General features: G+C 40.7%; 1 protein-coding gene across 3 annotated transcripts in view; it reads right to left on the bottom strand.

Moving 5' to 3' along the window:
* Nucleotides 1–18227, bottom strand: part of babam2 (BRISC and BRCA1 A complex member 2) — a 79415-nt gene that overhangs the window by 9570 nt on the left and 51618 nt on the right. For 2 of the 3 annotated variants that reach the window (XM_077539937.1, XM_077539938.1), the window contains exons 8-12: nucleotides 14688–14787; nucleotides 8624–8694; nucleotides 8441–8523; nucleotides 8184–8337; nucleotides 6226–7796 (exon numbers count right to left, since the gene is read on the bottom strand). In XM_077539937.1, the coding sequence (XP_077396063.1) occupies nucleotides 7733–7796; nucleotides 8184–8337; nucleotides 8441–8523; nucleotides 8624–8694; nucleotides 14688–14787 (472 nt within the window). In that variant the 3' untranslated portion in view covers nucleotides 6226–7732. Of the gene's footprint in view, nucleotides 1–1348; nucleotides 1506–6048; nucleotides 7797–8183; nucleotides 8338–8440; nucleotides 8524–8623; nucleotides 8695–14687; nucleotides 14788–18227 lie in introns of those variants that run through there. The other variant, XM_077539936.1, reaches the window with a different exon arrangement.

Raw genomic sequence — 18227 nt, 5'->3', positions numbered from 1 at the left:
AATTATTGCACAATCATGTCAGAAAAGAAGATTTGGTGCGTGACAGAAGCGCAGACCAACATTTCGACTACTGGACATCGTCAAAGACGGAAAAGAGACAAGGAAATGATGGTTGTAGTACTTTGCAGGTTCACGTGTGTGATTCCTTTACTAGATTGCTTTAGAACATCTATGTATATATATTAGGGTCGTCAACAAATAGGAACAAACAAAACATACTCAACGAAACACGCCGTCTACGTTAAGGCTAACTTCAAAATAAAGCGTTCCAAATAATACATTGACGGCAATGCAAATAGACTTAGTAGACTTTTACTTTGAAGTTAGCCCGCATTGTGGGCGTGATGGCTAACTTGACTTTCTTTTCCGATGTTTAGTTGTAATCAACATCAACGCAACGCTATCCTTAAATCATATTCAATCACTAATTTAGGATGTTAAAAAAACGTTACTTAATTACGCCCTCATTGTATGATATGGCACAAATCTCCGACGTTAGTGGCTAGCAGCTAGCTCCTAGCATTAGCAACAAGTGCCTTGCTGGGAACAGTAAATGAGTTTAACAGCTGGTTCCTGGCTTGTTTGAATTCTTTTTCAATATTCTGGACCAACCAAGGCTACTTTGTAATTTACTGTCCATGTTTAAAGGAAGGGAATGTGTCTTTAAATTGCACGTTGAGGTCTTTTCATTCTTTAAAAAAAAAAAAAAAGATGCATAGACATTGGCTTCCTTTATTTTTCAAAACACATGCCCGTTTAAAAAAACAAAAAATATTCCATTTAAAATGTCAAACACAACCATTTCTATTTAATATCACTAGTAGCTTACCTCGGTGGGTCGAGGAAGCAGCCAACCAGGAAGTTTAATTTCATTAATTTAATAGGCAACGGTTTTGAGATGTTGCGCATGCATATTCAGCTTAATTTTGGTGTAATTTTATGCTAACGTGTGCATTTTATGACCACTGTTGGCTTGTTGGTGTGTTACACTAACAAAAAAAAAAGGCTATAAAATAAATGTGAAACACGAGTAGAGTCTTAATGGTTGTCACGAGGAACTTTTGTTCAAAAGAAACGCTGAGTGGTAGTCTCGGCTTATGTCGATGCTGCCTGCCGACGACTTCAAGCTCGACGCTGTTTTACGTTGCGTCCTGTTTTAGAAAGCGGATGTCAAACTGACGACGGAGTCACGTGGCCTCGTCACACGTGCTCACGTCAAAAGTTTCCCCTCAACTCATCAGCAAACACTCGCGTCCTAACTTCCAAGGCACGGATATTTATGATTGGGAGCCTTGTCACATTATATGTACCTGTCGCTGCGCGTCTCCACTTGTGGCTGTCATCTCACCTGACAGGTCTGTCAGCGTCCGCGGCCGATCAGAACACGTCCCTCAGTCTGACAGGCTGAACCGACAGCAGCTCCATCCAGACTGACAGCTCCTCAGGTAGTTCGAGGGGGAGGACGAGGACGGGGGGGGCGTTGGGGGACGTTCGAGGGGGCCGCTCTGGGGGAGGGAGAAAACGCAACAGGAAAAAGACTCAAGCTTGTATTTGTAGGTCAAATATTTTCACACATTTATATGGAAAATATTTCAATACTTTTTTAACATTTAAATAAAATAATTACACATTTTTAACTAATTATTGAGTAAACTAAACAACTCTACACAGCAAATAAAATGTATGTAAAATTGATAACCATACTAAGCTTTTTTTGTTTTTTTTATTTTATGCACTCTATTCCCACTCAACGAACAACAAATAGTCGACATATTTTTCCAAATTTTGTTCCCAGTCCGTCCCTGACAATATTAATAAGAATATATAAACAAAACAAAAAAACTTTTCATATTGAAAAGTGCATCACATAAAGTCTTGAATGTGGCAAGTTGTGTAGTAACTATAATGTCGGTTAGGGTGGGTTGCTTTGATTTTTAATTTGTTGTATAATATCATTACATTTAAGTATCACAAGATATTATTTAAGGCATGACAGGCAGAACTTTTTTCATTTCATTTGTGTTTGGGGGAAAAGAAACAATACAATCGTTTAGTGTTCAAACATGCCAGTATAGTCTTAACAAATGAAAATATGAATGTTTGACTCCTCGTGAGCATCGATTGTCTTGTTTCTTCATTTTCATTCAAGTCCCCAAAATAGCTGGCTCAAATTTCCAAGCAGACAAAATGGTGTCTTTATGAAAATCAAGTACATAAAAGCGACACAAAACGGCGAGCCTGATGCATTCCAGAAGAAAAAAAAAAAACACCTTTAGGATGTGCTTAAGTTAACCCATAACAGGTTTCAAATCAAGCGCCTGCGATCGCACTCGAGGGGAAGATGAGGACAGAAATCCCCCCCCCACCTTGGCCTTCTCGCTTCCACCAAAATCCGCCTTCATCTCGTTAAAAGCCATCGACGGCGAGCACATCGAGTACAAAGTGGCAAAAGCGTCTGTACAAGGTAGACGAGCGAAGAGCAATTAGATCATCTCGGCTACACTTTCCTGACTTCTCCTGTATGAGGGCTAATTAGCAATTAAGCGTCACGGCTAAGCTCCATTCATTTATTATCTGCGAGCAAGATGGAGTGTGTGTTTTGTGTGGTCGCTTTGACTTGGGAGTGCATTCGACTTCCTGTGCTACTTCGGTTTGATGAAAAAGAAAAGTGAGGGACCCGAGCAGTAATTCTCTCATTTTCATGACATCTCTGGGCCATTTTTTTTTTTTTTTTCAAAATTCTCAGATCAAACAGACAGCAACAAAGGACCCCAAATCCCCCCCTCCCCCCCCCCCCCCCCCCCCCGCACCATCTCCTCCTGCTCTCTCTTTCCAAAATTAGTTAAGCCTCTCAGCTCCATCATCCTCAACATGGCTCACATCAACAAGCAGACGCTGCACGGAAAATGCTACATAGCCTCAGAAATACAAAATACAAACCTCCTCACACACACACGCACGCACGCACACGCTCCTCTTCAGTGAGGGGTAAAAGATGAGGAGGGGGGGGGGATACAATTCCCCATATGTCACTCTGAATTTGTACATGCAGACAAAACACAAAGTACCCCACAGTCGCTGGAGTTTGTGATTGCGCGTGTCCGCTCGTTCTTTTCTCATGAAATGAAATCAAAATGAGGAATTCAACAGCGGAATCGGGAAACCGGACGCAGCGACGGGGGCCCAAAATAGTAAATAATCGAGATGAAGTCGACATATTCAGGAGCCTTCGGACGCTCCCCGTTTCCCGCTGATGACCTTTTTTCTCTGCGGTTTATCATCGAACCTTCTTAAAAGGTGATTCAGGATTTTCACTCACAAGCTTCCCGTCGGTCTCTTTTATTATTTCAGACATCTCTTCATCAGTTGAATCCCCACAGCAACATTTTTGTGGGAAAAGGCCTCAAAAGTCGCACATCATAGCAACAAACCGTGAGAGATTCCAGCTCAATCAAATGGATTCATTCCACAACTAGATTTGGCTTTTTCTTGACCTTTATTTGAAACCGTGAGGACAACCGCAGACCCTCAAATGGAACTTAGAAGAAGAACCAAAAGCACACTCGAAAATCCCGACATTTACAAGAACGGAATGTTCTTGCATTGCTTTGGTTACAACTCGGTGTCATTTTCATCATCTCTTGAAGAATCAGTCGTGGATTATCTTCAACTCATGTCACGACTCAAGTGCCACCTCATCTCTTTGTCGACCGTCATTTTTGGGCCATTCATGCGATTAAGAAAGTGTTGATAAATATTTACACAGAATTAGCAAAACAAAAATTGCCTGCATCAACATTAACGATTTTTTCAAGTGAGTGAATGCAAATGGCTTGAGACGACATAAGGCGGAGGTAAAGCACCGTATAAGTGGACTTTATTCATCATTATGGACTATGATGTGTTGATGTTGACACAAAAAGCAAATTGTGTTTTGCTCCAATTTCATTCATGTGCTTCTGTCAGGCGCTACTGCCAGTTTGAACAATTATAACATTTGCTTTTTGGGAACATTTCGAAACTCTCCCTCAACTGTTGTTAACATCACTTAGGAACGGTGATTTTCCCAAATGTAGTTTTATTGTTTTTACACACAACTGTATGACTCACTTGCACAAATAATAATGCATTTAAGATCCTACAATTGATTATTTTTATCCATCCATCCATTTTGTACTGCGCTTTTCCCCATCAGGGTCACAACATGGTGCCAGTTGCTACTTAGCTCAGCTGATTTGAAGCGAGCGGTGAGCTACGCTCTGAACTGGTCGCTGGCCAATCACAGGAGATTTTGACAATCATTCACACTCACACTTATGACCAATTTACTATCTTTAATTAAGCAAAATCGTAACTTTAGAACTGTGAGTCAGACGTGCTAACCATTATTAGCAAACGATGGTTATTCTTATGTGCACTTTGAGCTAATTGTGGGTCGAGCCATGTCATGGAACGGGCCCGACAAGCCCACTTTTTTGGGGGGTGAAGCGGGGGTGAGTTAGTTGCCACCAGCCACCGATTTGCGCAGAACGTCACTCATGCCCGAGCTTTAAGTGATCCTGTTTCACACACTTGTCACTGCTTCAGGCTGGCACGTCCTCACTGCCTCCAAGCTCGCCGCTTAGAGCGCCGTCACCAGTGCACTTCAAATTCATCTCATGCTAATGTTCACGTTCGCCGGCTCATTAATTACGCTAACTCCAGCTTTGGTTAGCTCAAGTGTCCCCTGCTCCTCCTCAAGCCAAACGACAGAAGACGAAGACTCTCAATCGGGCAAAATCAGCCGGGAATACCAACGCGTCGGCCCAGCAAAGCGTGAAGTCTGGCAGACCACACGCACGCACGCACGCACGCACACGCGCTCATCAATTTAATCAGGCCGCGTCCAAAGATCCCAAGTTAATTATTCCAGCCTTTAATGATTCCATCCGACTGCCATTGAGATCTGTTAAAGGCGCCTGGATTAGCGGATTTGCGGCGTATTAGCTGGGAGGGCTGGCAGGACCTCTGCACTGCCGTTCTAAGAGGCGTCTTCATCTTCAAAAGGTAACTTGAGCAGCACCAATCCACGTTGGTTTGCATAAAAGGTGATCCGCGTCGGAGGGACGAAGGCGAAGGAAATGGGACTTAAGCGGCGCAAAAGGTGACATCATTAAAGACACTTTGCAAGGGGATTGTTTACAAGTTACTTAAAGGGATTATGTCACCTTGGTTCAACGTCAAACTCGGTGTTGAACTTTAAGAGAGAATGCGCCCCCCCCCCATCGAAACAAACTAGGTCAACAAACTTCTCTCAGCGCAATGTCAGTCCGTATTCAAATAAATGTTGTAAAAGTCTGAATCACTCCTCTGATATTTCATCCAACATAAACCCTGGATTGACTTTTTCTAAGTTCAGGTTGTGGACTTTCATCAGGATTGCAAATCAGACGCTAACTTTTTAAGAGCTACGTCGAAAGTTGACCTTCAAGTTGAAGTACTTTTTTTTTTTTTTTTTTTTTAAGATGGCACCCATCCTTGTGACCCCCCTCTGAACTCTCCTCCCCAGTGGCAAAGCCGACTCTCGCGCATCCCCCAGCTGACAAAAGCCATGTTTTGTAAGCAGGTCAGCAAAGGTTAGAGCAAGAAACATGGAGCGGGGCAATAAAAAAAAAAAAAAGACAAAAAGAATCTTGCTTTTGAATTATTTTATTAAGAGCCTTGATGCTATTAAATGCCCCAGAAACATTCAGCCTATAGTTCTCAATTAGACTTGACAGTTGCTGCATTACCAACAATAAATATAGCAAAAGGCTGCGCCCAAGGACAGGAAGGACCCCTAACTATGACCCTCATATTTAATGACCAAAACAAGCAAGCGCGCACACGCATACACGCGCACGCGACCTCTGCGCCGTGGCTCCTTATTAAACGAATGCACTTGAGGGCTTGAAAAGAACAGTTCCTCACTCGTGCCGCTGGATTTACGTGCACGCACTAAAGTAAACCTTTACACAAGTGGAGCAGCAATATTTCGACGAGAACATGTACACAAAAAATAGTATTTACCTCTGTCGTCGATGTGTCACGTGATTGATCACTGGAAGGATTCGTCCGTTGGGGGAGGTGCAGTTTTACAGTCTTCTGACAGCACAATAGCACATATGGAAACCGCTTAAAACATTTGCAGCTGGCGCCAGTGATAACAAAAACCCTTTTGACACAAACAAAACAAACAAATATTGCTTTCTGGAATTACTGTTACAGTTTATAACACAATGACAAAATACATGCGAGACACTGTGAGCACACAGGTGAGATTTTACAGGCCATCACATTTCAGACCGTCCAAAAAAAGTCCCTACACAGCAAAGACCGATTACTGTTTACGACCAGCTGGAACCGGTTCAGCCTGATCCCTCAGTGCGACTGCGAGTTCTTACCTGCAGTACGTGCAGTGCTTGGACAACACGATTTAAACGTGACCCGCGACAGCAAAAATGAGTCACGGTGACCCATATTTTAAAAATGAAGTTTTGGCATCATCAGAAAGAAAATGATCTCAGCTTTCCAATGATATCGATCATCGCTCGACGCTACTCGTGACATCATTATTACTCATTACCACAGATGTGAATAGGTAGATGACACACCCACTTTGACGTGCGTGTCTATGTTGACACTACACAAGGAGGGTCAAAGTCGTGATTTTTGTGTCCAAATAGCAAGAAAGAAAAAAAGAAGTCCAAAGATGGAGGTACACTAATCTGCACATGGCTGCATACAATGTATAATATTGGAAGAACAAGCAACCTTCCGCAGGTAAAAATATTTTTTGGGCTCTTCCCCCAAAATGGTTATTGATATTACATGCTTTGACATTAACCTGATAAAAATCGGTTGAGGGTTGAGCAAGTGACAACTTGTTTTCAATGGTGTCCATGCATTGCCTTTGATGGGAAAGTTGCCCCTGCCAACATGGCCGCCACAGACACGGCGGCTAAGCTGTGCTGATGCTACATGAACAAACAACAACAGACCAATCAGAGGCCAGTATTTTGGTGTACATAAACTCCTGCATAGGCTCGAGTTCATGGCGATTGTTTATGGGAAATCTTGCGGATTATATATTAACTCACTGTGACGTAGAATTATTAAATGAGTACGAAATTAGCAAAAGGGAACCACTGTCAGCTTTATACTTTGAAGATTCTCCGCAAAGATATCTAGTGATTGTTTTGCTACATTTTGAGACTTTGTTTGAGTATCTTTTAAATAATGTATATTTTGAATACTTCACAATGTTTATTTCATTTGAAATTGATTAAAGAGGTGCAAGTTTGACCTCTGACTCACTTTGTCGGGACACAAATGCAAAAGCCCTAATAGAAAGGTGACAAAATGTACAGTTTGCGTACGTAAATGCACAAACTTATTTATTCGAGTCCTTCTGGTAACATTACAGAAATGTACATGAAGCTTTTTTTTTTCTAGTGGGAATTTAGAAGGATTGCAAAAGGTGGCTCGCTGTAATGACTCGAAAACTGACATTTTTTTCAATGGAGGATGTGCTGTAAATAATATTTTGCATTTATAGCATTTCAATGGAAAATGGTGACATTTTTAGCACAGCGTGTCGAACTACATTTGTGGAAAAGGTTTTCACGCATGCACCCGGAGTGCACGCAGGTACGCAACGGCATGTAGCAACACATTCACAGCACCACAGGCATGTCAATAGAGCCGCAGGGAACTAGAGTTTCCCGTTGGCAAACGCGCCTTCTTGGAACTGGGGGACGAAGGTCTTGAAGTAAGCCCTGGGGAAGGAAGACAGGGAGGAAATTGTGTAAGATCAGTGTTGAGAAAATGTGCAACGTTGTTCATCAAAGAAGACTGACATCACTGCTTAATGGTTATTATTGTTTTTTTTTTAAATCAGGATCTAACCCAACTTTTTGGCTTGTTTTATAGAAAACGACTGACCCAACTAGACGATCTGTCCATTTATGACCCATCAAAGTTATTTTTGACCCAAGTGTTTTTTTAGAATCTAGGATGTGTAAACACATCTTCGCTTCCAGTCTTGGCCATGCAACGTACATGGAGGCAGACGGAGCTTGATATTGTTGTGACAATTGTCCGAAATGGTTTCCACGAGGACTTCGCTCGGAACAACTCCTGTCATCACATCGCTCCGTGCTTACTTTGCCCTCTTGGCCATTTCGTTGCCGTCCCAGCGCGGGCTGTAAGGGTACGACTTCTGCACTTGAGAATACAGCTGCCCGCTGCTGGTGAAGTGATACACGGACTGGAAGGTGAGGGTGGGCTGGTCTCGGGGGAAGTACAGCGGGAGATCCACTACGAAGGAGAGCAAGGACAAAACGAGGGCATCCATTGATCAGGTTGCGCGCGCGCTTCACGATGGCACGCCGCGTTTTTCTTTTTTTTGTCACGCTCCTACCATGTACGAGGAAGCTAAAGTCTTTCCACATGAGTAGAAGCGTAAGCTTTGTAAATCCCTCGGCATCATACTCCACCACTCCCCTGCAACACACGCCGATTACATACACACGCCGCCGAGTCTAGCAAAAGACAAATGAATGGCCGCTGGAGAAGAGGACGTGATCCGCTCTCGTTAACTCACATTCCAAAGTGGCTGAGGAATGCAGCAATGTACTCCCGCCTCTTGTGGTAGCCTTGGATGACATACTGCACCTTCACACAACAAAACAGGGGGGATTACTTTCAATGCAAAACAGCAACACTATTGATGGGGCTTCACAAGAGCCATGAAACAAATTGCGTATCATTATTTTCAGAATATGTCATTCATTTAACATTTGCTCTTATTTTGAATACAAAAACAATACACTGCAATTAAACGCAAACAAATGTGTCGAAACTTATTGATGAATATCGTTTTTACCTCACTAAATGCCTCTTTTTTTTTTTTTTTTTTCAAGAGAACATGTTGCACTGAAGATCAAATTCAACAGTGATGGGCAGTTGATGATGTTCCAGGAAATGTTTCAGATTTGCATCACGGTTTGTAAGGAAATCCGAGCCATGTGGGACATTTTTATGACCAGTTTAACAGCATTACTTTTGGAAGTGACAGTGAGAGGGTGATAGAAACTAAAACTCCTGAGTTCAGGGGTCATTTCGGTCAAAGTGTAAATCAAAGAGAAAACAAAACAAAACAAAAAACAGGCTGAGAGCATTCAGAGTGAACCTGCAAAGAATGTCAACAATGTTGTGGCTGAGCGAAACATTAACAGAAGAAAAGCATATAATGGTTGCTTTCACTTTAATGGCAAAGGACGTGCAGATCAAAACACACACAAGCATAAAGTCTTTCATTTGAACACCTGACAGTCAAATAAGATATTACATTTAAAACCGTACCAATACAATCTTACAATTGTATCAAAAAAAGGAATTATCTGTTACATACAGCAGCATCAAGAACAATGCCCATATAATTGATTTTTTATTTTTTTTTAAAGTGACAGTGAGTAGAATTTTTCAGTTTTTCAACGTCCAAAGGTGCATTGCGGAGTTTGTGACTTTTCTTTACTCGCGACTGCCACCTCTGGCCTAAAGCGTAACTGCGGCCTCCGTGTCAAGCTCATCGATGGTGCGAGTGCGAGTACGTGCACCCGAAAAAAAATAATAAAATGATAGTAGATAAACTCTCATATTAACATTCACATTTACTCCGCAACACACTTTTAGTTTCGATAATAGGCAAAAAAAACAAAAAAAACATCAATTAATCACAGATAGAACATTCAGTTAGGAGAAAAAAAAAATTAAATAAAATTGAAGGAAAGGAGTTATGTCCCGCTTTTACCTGCAACTACTGCACTGCGATGGTTACTCAATACAATCAGTATGAATACTGCATTTTTCCAGCGCTAATCTCCAATTGTGAGTGTGTGATGAGTCTCCTTTGAGTGACTCAGTTCCATCTTGTTTACGGGGGACAACACAGGCAGATATTTCGCTTTTCTCAAATGCAACAAGGTCGCATACTCACTAATCTCTTCAAATGCAGTTTTGTTTTGTTTTTTGTTTTAGCCACGAAAGAGTGCTGGGGGAAAAGAAAACAAAACAGAAGTATTGAAACAACCTATTAGATTAAGGATACATTTTCTTTTTTTTTTTTAACATGTATTATTTATTTATTTATTTTTATCACAGCCTCATTTTTTTAAACAGCACAAAAATCTGACATATGAACAGGGTGTCTAGACTTTTTTTTTTTTTTTTTTAATATGATGAGTGGATGGCTGCTTCCAGGGAAGTGACTAACTTTCACACTCATACGAAAAAGCAAACAAAAGGAATAAAAAAAAAATAAAAAAAATTCCCACCTCCACCTCATTGTGATTTGTTGGTTTATGGCTGCCTCCAGCTTTGAGTGATGCAACACAGGTGATGTTGTTCTGCAGGTATTCTCGTCCGCCCCCACCCATGACTGCATCCAACGCACTTCTATTTACTCAACTGTTTGAACTTGTGTGTGTGTGTGTGAGTGTGGAAATGACACCACCGGAAGTGCTTCCGATTGAGTGATGAAGACATTTTTCTGTCAAAGAACATTCACACCAAACTCTTTTTCTACACTAAAGGGCAACTGACCTGATACATGACGTCACACTAACTGCATGCGTACGTATCGGTTGATGAGTTCTGGTCAAACTAAAATGTATATTTCACGTTAGCGTATTTACATGGGACAGGAAACAATAAGTATTTTTCTAAATGGACTTTAAACTAACTTGCTGGTGTCGGGCGGAAATCTCATAAAGCATAATTTGGCAATTTTGATGGTTTTTCAAATGTTTTGGTTAGTTTACATGTGTAGGTGTTATTTTTATGAATTATTGACCAATCTTAAGTGTTAAAAATGGCTTGCTCTCTTTGATGATGATGCAATGTTAATGGTTGAACAATGTTAATGTTTTTTGGGGTCACTTGAAAAGTGACAATTTTGGAAGTTCAAGTTTTCACCTGACGCAACAAATGCATTTTTTTCGCTGAGGTTGACTTCAGAGATTGATGGAGGCGAGCGAGTGTTCTCCGGTACTCAAAGCTGGGCCGTTACAATCTTCAGCTAGAACTCGAGCAGGAAGTCGGGAGAAGCGCTTCAAAAAAGTATGAAAGTGAACAGAAATTGGATAAGTACTTGAATTCGGAGGCGATAAGAGACATGTGGCATACAAAAAACGTGGTGATTTTGTGGACATGGAACAAACAAAGAAAAAAAAATAAAAGTACCCCAAAATATTTAATAATACATGGATGGATTCACATACTAAGCTTGACCACGCTAAACGCATAGCAAATAGCTTTTTTTTTTTTTTTTCTAGCCATTTTCAAGGTTGTGAATGACATTTGATGGAATATGAGAACTAAATTGTCCCGTCTTCGGAAATAGCAAGTAAGAGGCAGTACGGTGCCTAATATAAGCGAGTGCCAGCAAAGGGATGCGACATTTGAAACCCACTACTCAATTTGTGTCTGTGTGACAATCTGACTTTAGCATTTTTATATGGCACATCAGAGGCTTGAAATGTTTGAGACAGTATTTCCCATTGAAATGAATAGAAATGCAATTAATCCGTTCCAGTCCCGCCTGTCCCCTTCGGAAACATTCGCCAATCATACCCGGAAGTGCCGGTCATCTTCGTGTTTGTGAAAGCGAGAGTTTTCCCTTGGAGGATTTGGATTCTTGACCGGTGGTGGAAGACAATCTTTATGTGTGTGGAGGAGCTGTGATGAGATTATCTGAGCACCGCACACCCATGCAATAAAGACCAAAACTATTAAATGCCCGATTTTTAATCATTACACATAAAAAAAATCTATTAAGATTTGAAAGGATCTCTGCATAAATCAAACTTTTAAATGATGCCACATTCCTCTTCTTGGGTGAACTCAACGTAACTTTCCACAGTGATCCTCTGTTATGACATTTGCAACTTTATGGAGTTGAAGTAGCGATCGCCTTTCTGCCTATGCATCTCACTGAAGATGCAAAAGACGTTTCTCTCCAAGTGAGCTGAACTGTACTGCTTGGCAACATTTTTATTTCGTATAAATGACATTATCATCTGTGAAAATGAAAACAAAAGAAAGAAGGTTGACAATGCCACAATGAAAGAGAAACTAAAAGCAACATTTGGAAGTCATCTCTTGCAACATTCCTTTGTTAGCTAACGTTTTGACAGATTGTTATGCCAGAATGAAAGCGACGCTGACTACGTTCAATCATTAAATGAATAATTCAATGAAATGATCGGAATGCATGATCTCTGTCTTATGTTGAATAGGAAAAGAAGCCAGTGGTGTTGCGTGAGAGAGTTTTAACTTGCATTGTTAGATGTCCTATACACAATGATGCAGAGTTTTTTAAGGTCATGCTGCTGGAGGGATTGAAGGTCGCATGCATTCCATGTTGATTTTTGGCCTACATGCAGAGATCGCTCCAGATTCTCTCATCATGAAATCCTTCTTAAACTGCTGGACTATTTGCTCCCGTTGTTGTTCACAAAATGGCGAACGTCCAACCTTGCTCTTGAACAATTGAACCTTTCAGGCATGTTCCTTTTCTACCCAACGATACCTGTTACCAATTAACCAGTTCACCTGTGGAATGTTCGAAATAGTTTTCTTTGAAAAAGCATTCTTCAGTGTTCCCAATCATTTGTCACCGTTGCTGGCATTTTTATTTTTATTTTTGCCAACAGCAAAACCCTTTCATGTCTTTTCACATCTCCATTCTGCATTTGTAATTTCCTCCCCTTCCGCTAAAGAAGAAAACGATTGTGTGAACTATTGAGAGGCCGAAAAGGGAACGTTGTTGCCACTTCAGGACATCTGCATGTTGTTGTCCAACATTTTGTAACTGCACATACTTGACATTCTACTTGGTTGAATTAAAGCATAGTTTCAAACTTAAGTAACTAATAAAGAAATGATCTTTACTGTATATTCCTCTTTATTAGCCGTAGGGCAAACAACAAAAAACGAAAAAAACAAACAAACCCTAAACCTTCCAACCAAGGACTGCAAAGGCCAACAGATTTGTGATTTGTGATGCCACTTTGGGCCTGGCTAAACATTGACGTCAACCCTTTTACAAACAGGTTTTCAAATTTTAGAAAAAAAAAAAGAGGGATTGTGCTGTCTTCAGTTTCTTTATTACAGACGTCTTGATTTTTTCCCCAAGTATTATAGATATAGATTAGGCGAGAAAGATTGTAAAACAAGTTGTTTTGATCAAACCCTGTTTGTTCACTTCTCTTTTCTCAAACAATTCAAATTGAAGCCGACCAATCAAGAGTAAAGATAACTCCACTTCATGTTGAGTCTGTACGATCAGAGTCAATTAGGACTTAAGAGGGATATGTATGGTTTGATCCATGGTAGCCTGATGAAGCGTTTCTGATGTTCTTAAGAATGCCAATTTGAGATTTCAACACCGATTTGTGGCATTCATTCCCTCAGAGTCGCAAAACATTAAAATATTTTGCAATCATGCTCCGTGACGTGACAAGTGTTATATATGTGCTGTGCTGTTGATCAGTCGTAATGCTGCTGGACCGGAGGGACTCGGCTCATTCGGGGACTCCCTCACGTGGGACTCCAGGTAAACAGAAAGGATGCAGCCGAAGCAATGTTCATTTGGTGTGTGCGTGTTTATGCACGGGATGGGGGTGGGGGGTGCATGTTGACTTCCCCTCTGGCATTACATCCAGTCTACACGGCAGACCTACCTGTCAACCTCCGGAGACCGAGGAGCGCTCAGACGGCCTGTGGATGTTGGCCAGAGCGCCCACATGGGGCGGATGACGGACACGCGCGCATGAATGCACAAACGCGCATCAACACAAACGCGCGCTTGACAAAAAACAATCTTGAGTGGACACACGTTCTGCGGTACGGCGACATTCAAGTATGTCCTGAAAAGCCATTTGTGACCCGGCGTAACAAAATGATTCACAATGACCCAGATTTCAGAAATGAGGCTTTGGCATAATCATAAACGAGAATGATCTCAGCTTTCCAACGACATATCAATGATTGCACTACGCTACAAATTACATCATCGTTATTCATTACATTATTACCACAGATGTGATACAACATGCTGCCTTTGTCCTACTACACCACTCGAATGAACAACAATAGACCAATCAGAGGCCGGTATTTTGTTGCTATGCAAGAATTGACGGGGATTTATGAAAAATCCTGTGGATTCTTCATATAATATTTATAATAATATTAGAAAAAGGGAATTGTCAGATTGATACTGACACCCGTATGTTGAGGATTCCCAGTGTGGATATTTATGACAAAAGCAGGGTAATAAGCAATTGTTTTGATATATTTTAAGATAATGACTCACTTCTTTGTTGAGTGCCTTTTACAAAATCAATTTTTTTATAACACTTCACAATGTTGATTCCACCAAAATGAAACTTTTAATCAACGAAAGAGATAAAAGTTTGACCTGCAGAACCATTATTGCCTCGTACCTATGTGCGATTGCTGACTCATTTGGCTCGGCCAGGTCACACTTAACACTACGTTTGCGAAACATTTTGATGAGATTAAAAGACAGTACTTGCACATTTCAATCTTGAGCAGTAATTTGCAAAGAAAAAAATAACAACATGTTACAGCGAAAGCCTTTTTACCTTGTTGGTGAGTAACTGGCAGACCTGCGGGACATAGTCTATCAAGCATCCTCCACTAGGGAATGCTGGGATATGAAGCGCAGAGGCACCACCCAGAGCACTGTTTGAACAAAAAGGACAGCCTGTAAGTTAGACATATCGGGCTACTTAAATCAACAAATAACCTTCCCTGACCATTTAACTTAAAACTTCTTTTACTGCCACACGTTATGAAAAAATAAAAAATCCAATCTCTGCACAGTGCCATTTCACTGATTACGAGCATTCATCAGATTCCGTCAAATTTCATTGGAATTCCATACACCAGCAGCCCATTGAAAAGAGACACAATACTGCCATCTGCTGGCCATAGTTAGGTGGTGTTTTTGATTCCACAACCCATTGACCGGGCAGCGCTGCATTTAGACGTTGCTCCGTCCATTGATGGGGGAAAAAAAAAAACAAAAAAAAAAAAAACACAGATGACGTCATTTCACGTTTATGGCAGCATACATCGTGATTTTACTAATCGTTATTAAGCGTTTTTGGCAGTCAAAGAATTAATAAAGTGCTACGCATTGGAGACAAACATTATGTTATCAAAGACTCAACTCAGGCTTCTCCCTTCATTCTCTTTTTGTATTGGCACTATTGTAGCCTAGCCCCATTAGCGATCAGTGCATGCTCATTTCATTGGGAAATCTGCTGCTGCAATGACGAACCAAGCGAGGTTGTCACTCTCTCATTTTTCTCTCATCTGGGGCAAAATAAAAATGGAATACCCCGAGGACGAGTTCAAGGTCTTGAAAGAGCCGCTTACTGGCTTTTATTGCATTTTTCTGCTGCTGCTTTCCATTTTCATCATATTCTTCATTATATCAGGATGGTCATGAGACATTTAGGAATGATAAGTCATTTATAAAGCAGAGGCAAACTGGACAATTGTAGTCAAGAATCCATAGAAAGATGTATAAGAAGTGTGCAACATTACGCTAAATGTCATATAATATATACCTTGAGGAATATTTTTTCCCGCAATATAAATTCAATAATAATAGTAAAATTAGTGTAAACACAAATGATCCCACAAATTCCCCCAGATCAGCAATACGTTATCAGATGAGCATACGTTCCCACATTTTTCCCCATCTTGATTAACTGCAAACCTGACGTCAAACCAAAGTTCAAGAGAACTGCAAAGTATCAAAAATAAGGTATGAGTGTGGGAGTCATAGGGAGGAAGGTGGAGCACAGAATCATCTGTTTCACCTTAGCGTCATCACCCAAATCTTTATGGGAAACATGTTGTCATTGAGTTCACCAAAAGGTCAGCAATGACTGGACTCTTCAGTTTTGACGAGAGTTGATGCAACTCTCAATACTCCTCTTTGTCAAAAGTGCTGCTTCCTCATCTGCCGCTTTGTCATGACATCACATCAGCGGTTGAACCTGTTTGTCTTTTTCAAACGCAATTCGCACACGCTGGTACGAAGCGGCTTCTTGCCTCTTTTTTTCTTCAGCGTTTCAAAGATGCTATTTATTTACAGTAGGCTTTGTGCACACAATTCGCATTAGGCTGTGCATTTACCATACAGCGAGCAACATTCGATTGGAAATTGCTCACAGCAGTGAAAAGACGAGCCTTTGAAAGGGAAAATCTAAATAATGCCCAACTATCCACCCACAGTTCCAAGAATAGCGTTGCATCATTCAAATGGAAATGCAGACCGAGGAACAAAATACAGTTTGTCACTCATTTGTGTCAAAGGGTTATATATGCTTTACTTTTACAAGCCTCTTTCAAAAGGAGACTAATGAGACTGTAGTCATTTGAACAGCTCTCCACATATATCAAGCATAACTCAAGATCAATTCACATATATTTTCCTGTTATGAAACAACAATATGCAGTCAATAATTAAAATGAAAGCAAAAAAACAACAACAACCACACACTTCAGCATTGGGCTTCCGCCCCCAGAGAATAAAAAGTAAAACTAAAGGCACACAGCAAACATTTCAACACTTTCTAATTAGAATATAAATCAAAGTCTGACGTCTTAAGACTCATCATCAGTCATTTAAGGCTAAAGATTGGAGAAACGTCCGTGTAATTTTAACATGTAATTTTAGAGCTGAGCAAAGTGGAGTTTAAAACGGTCACGTCATTGCCATAGTGATCCCGTGTTTTCAAATGTTGTTTTGAGGCCCCCCTCATCGTCAACTTAACTACTAATTTGCAGCGGGATTAAGACACTCAATACTTGTTGCTTCATCGTCAGTTTGAATGAAAGCAAAATGAATATTTCAATAGTTGAAAATATTACAATTATAATTATTTACTTCTACCTCTATTGAGCGTATGAGGCGTGTCTCATACAGTGATTCCCGACCCACCGTGCCGCCATTACAGGGCATTAAGTGTGTCAGGGTAAAATATCCAGTTTCACTTCATTGGTCTGAAAATAATTCTTTTTTTTACGACTAACCATGTACAGTATTTTGGTTCATTCATCTATGCCAGCGACATAGTGGCAGAGATGAATGAATGGATAACATTATTTCTTTCATTTCTTACATGCTAATCATTGTTTTAGCATTCAGCAGTACCTTAATGTACAAGCTCGGTTCGTTCCTGACTGAGCTCATAACTCACTTTACTCGGATCTCAAATTGTGAGTTGGTTGCATGTCACGAGATTTTCTGTATGAAAAGTATGTCAGATCAAGACTGGATAAGATTCATTATGATACGAGACCTTCAGTTGCTCCCTTTATTGCGACTAGCATGCTTTATTTGAGTGTATAAAAAAATCAAAAATCAAATAAAAACATATATATCACCTGTCCTAAGACCACTTGAGAAAGTGTCCTCCCGTCTTGACTGGTGACACGGCTCTCCCCCACTACCCACACAGGCTGGAGTCATGCAAACATGGTGCCTGGCATGACCCCCTTTGAGCAACGCGGCTTACTTACTGTACGACATATTTACAGTAGTAGTGCGCATGAACGCATGAAAACAAACATACACACACTCGTGCTCGATGTGACTTCATCAACCAGGGAGATTATGTTCTGTGACTCAGGTGGATGGTGACGAGGCTCAGCTTGTTTGTTTATGGGGGGGATTTGTTTGTGCGTGTGATACGTGCGCGTACAGTGACAGTGCGAGAGCAGTTAAAAGCTCACTTGCAGACGGGGCAGATATGAATCATGAATCAACCAATGTGAACGATAAAGCAAAGGAGTAAATTCAGATGACGTTTTCAAAGCAGCAACATTTCCATTTCCATTTCCATTTCCTCAAATACGGCGGTGACCTCCCAGGATCACATATGCCACGTAACGATAGCCAAACATCAAGATACGATTATCACGATATGAAGGTCACGATACGATAATTATCACCATATTGTGGGGGAGTTGGCGATATTTAAAAAATATCCCAATATTGTAAAAAAAAAAAAAAACAACAACAATATTGTGCTTTTGTACATAACCGCAATGCATATAAACCACCTACAATCTCTACAAGCACACATTGATCGCTTCACAAGCAA

The sequence above is a fragment of the Festucalex cinctus genome, chromosome 12, assembly GCF_051991245.1.
Source record: "Festucalex cinctus isolate MCC-2025b chromosome 12, RoL_Fcin_1.0, whole genome shotgun sequence".
NCBI classification, from domain to species: Eukaryota; Metazoa; Chordata; class Actinopteri; order Syngnathiformes; family Syngnathidae; genus Festucalex; species Festucalex cinctus.
Note: the sequence above shows the minus strand (reverse complement) of the source record. Positions and strands in the feature narration are given on the sequence as shown.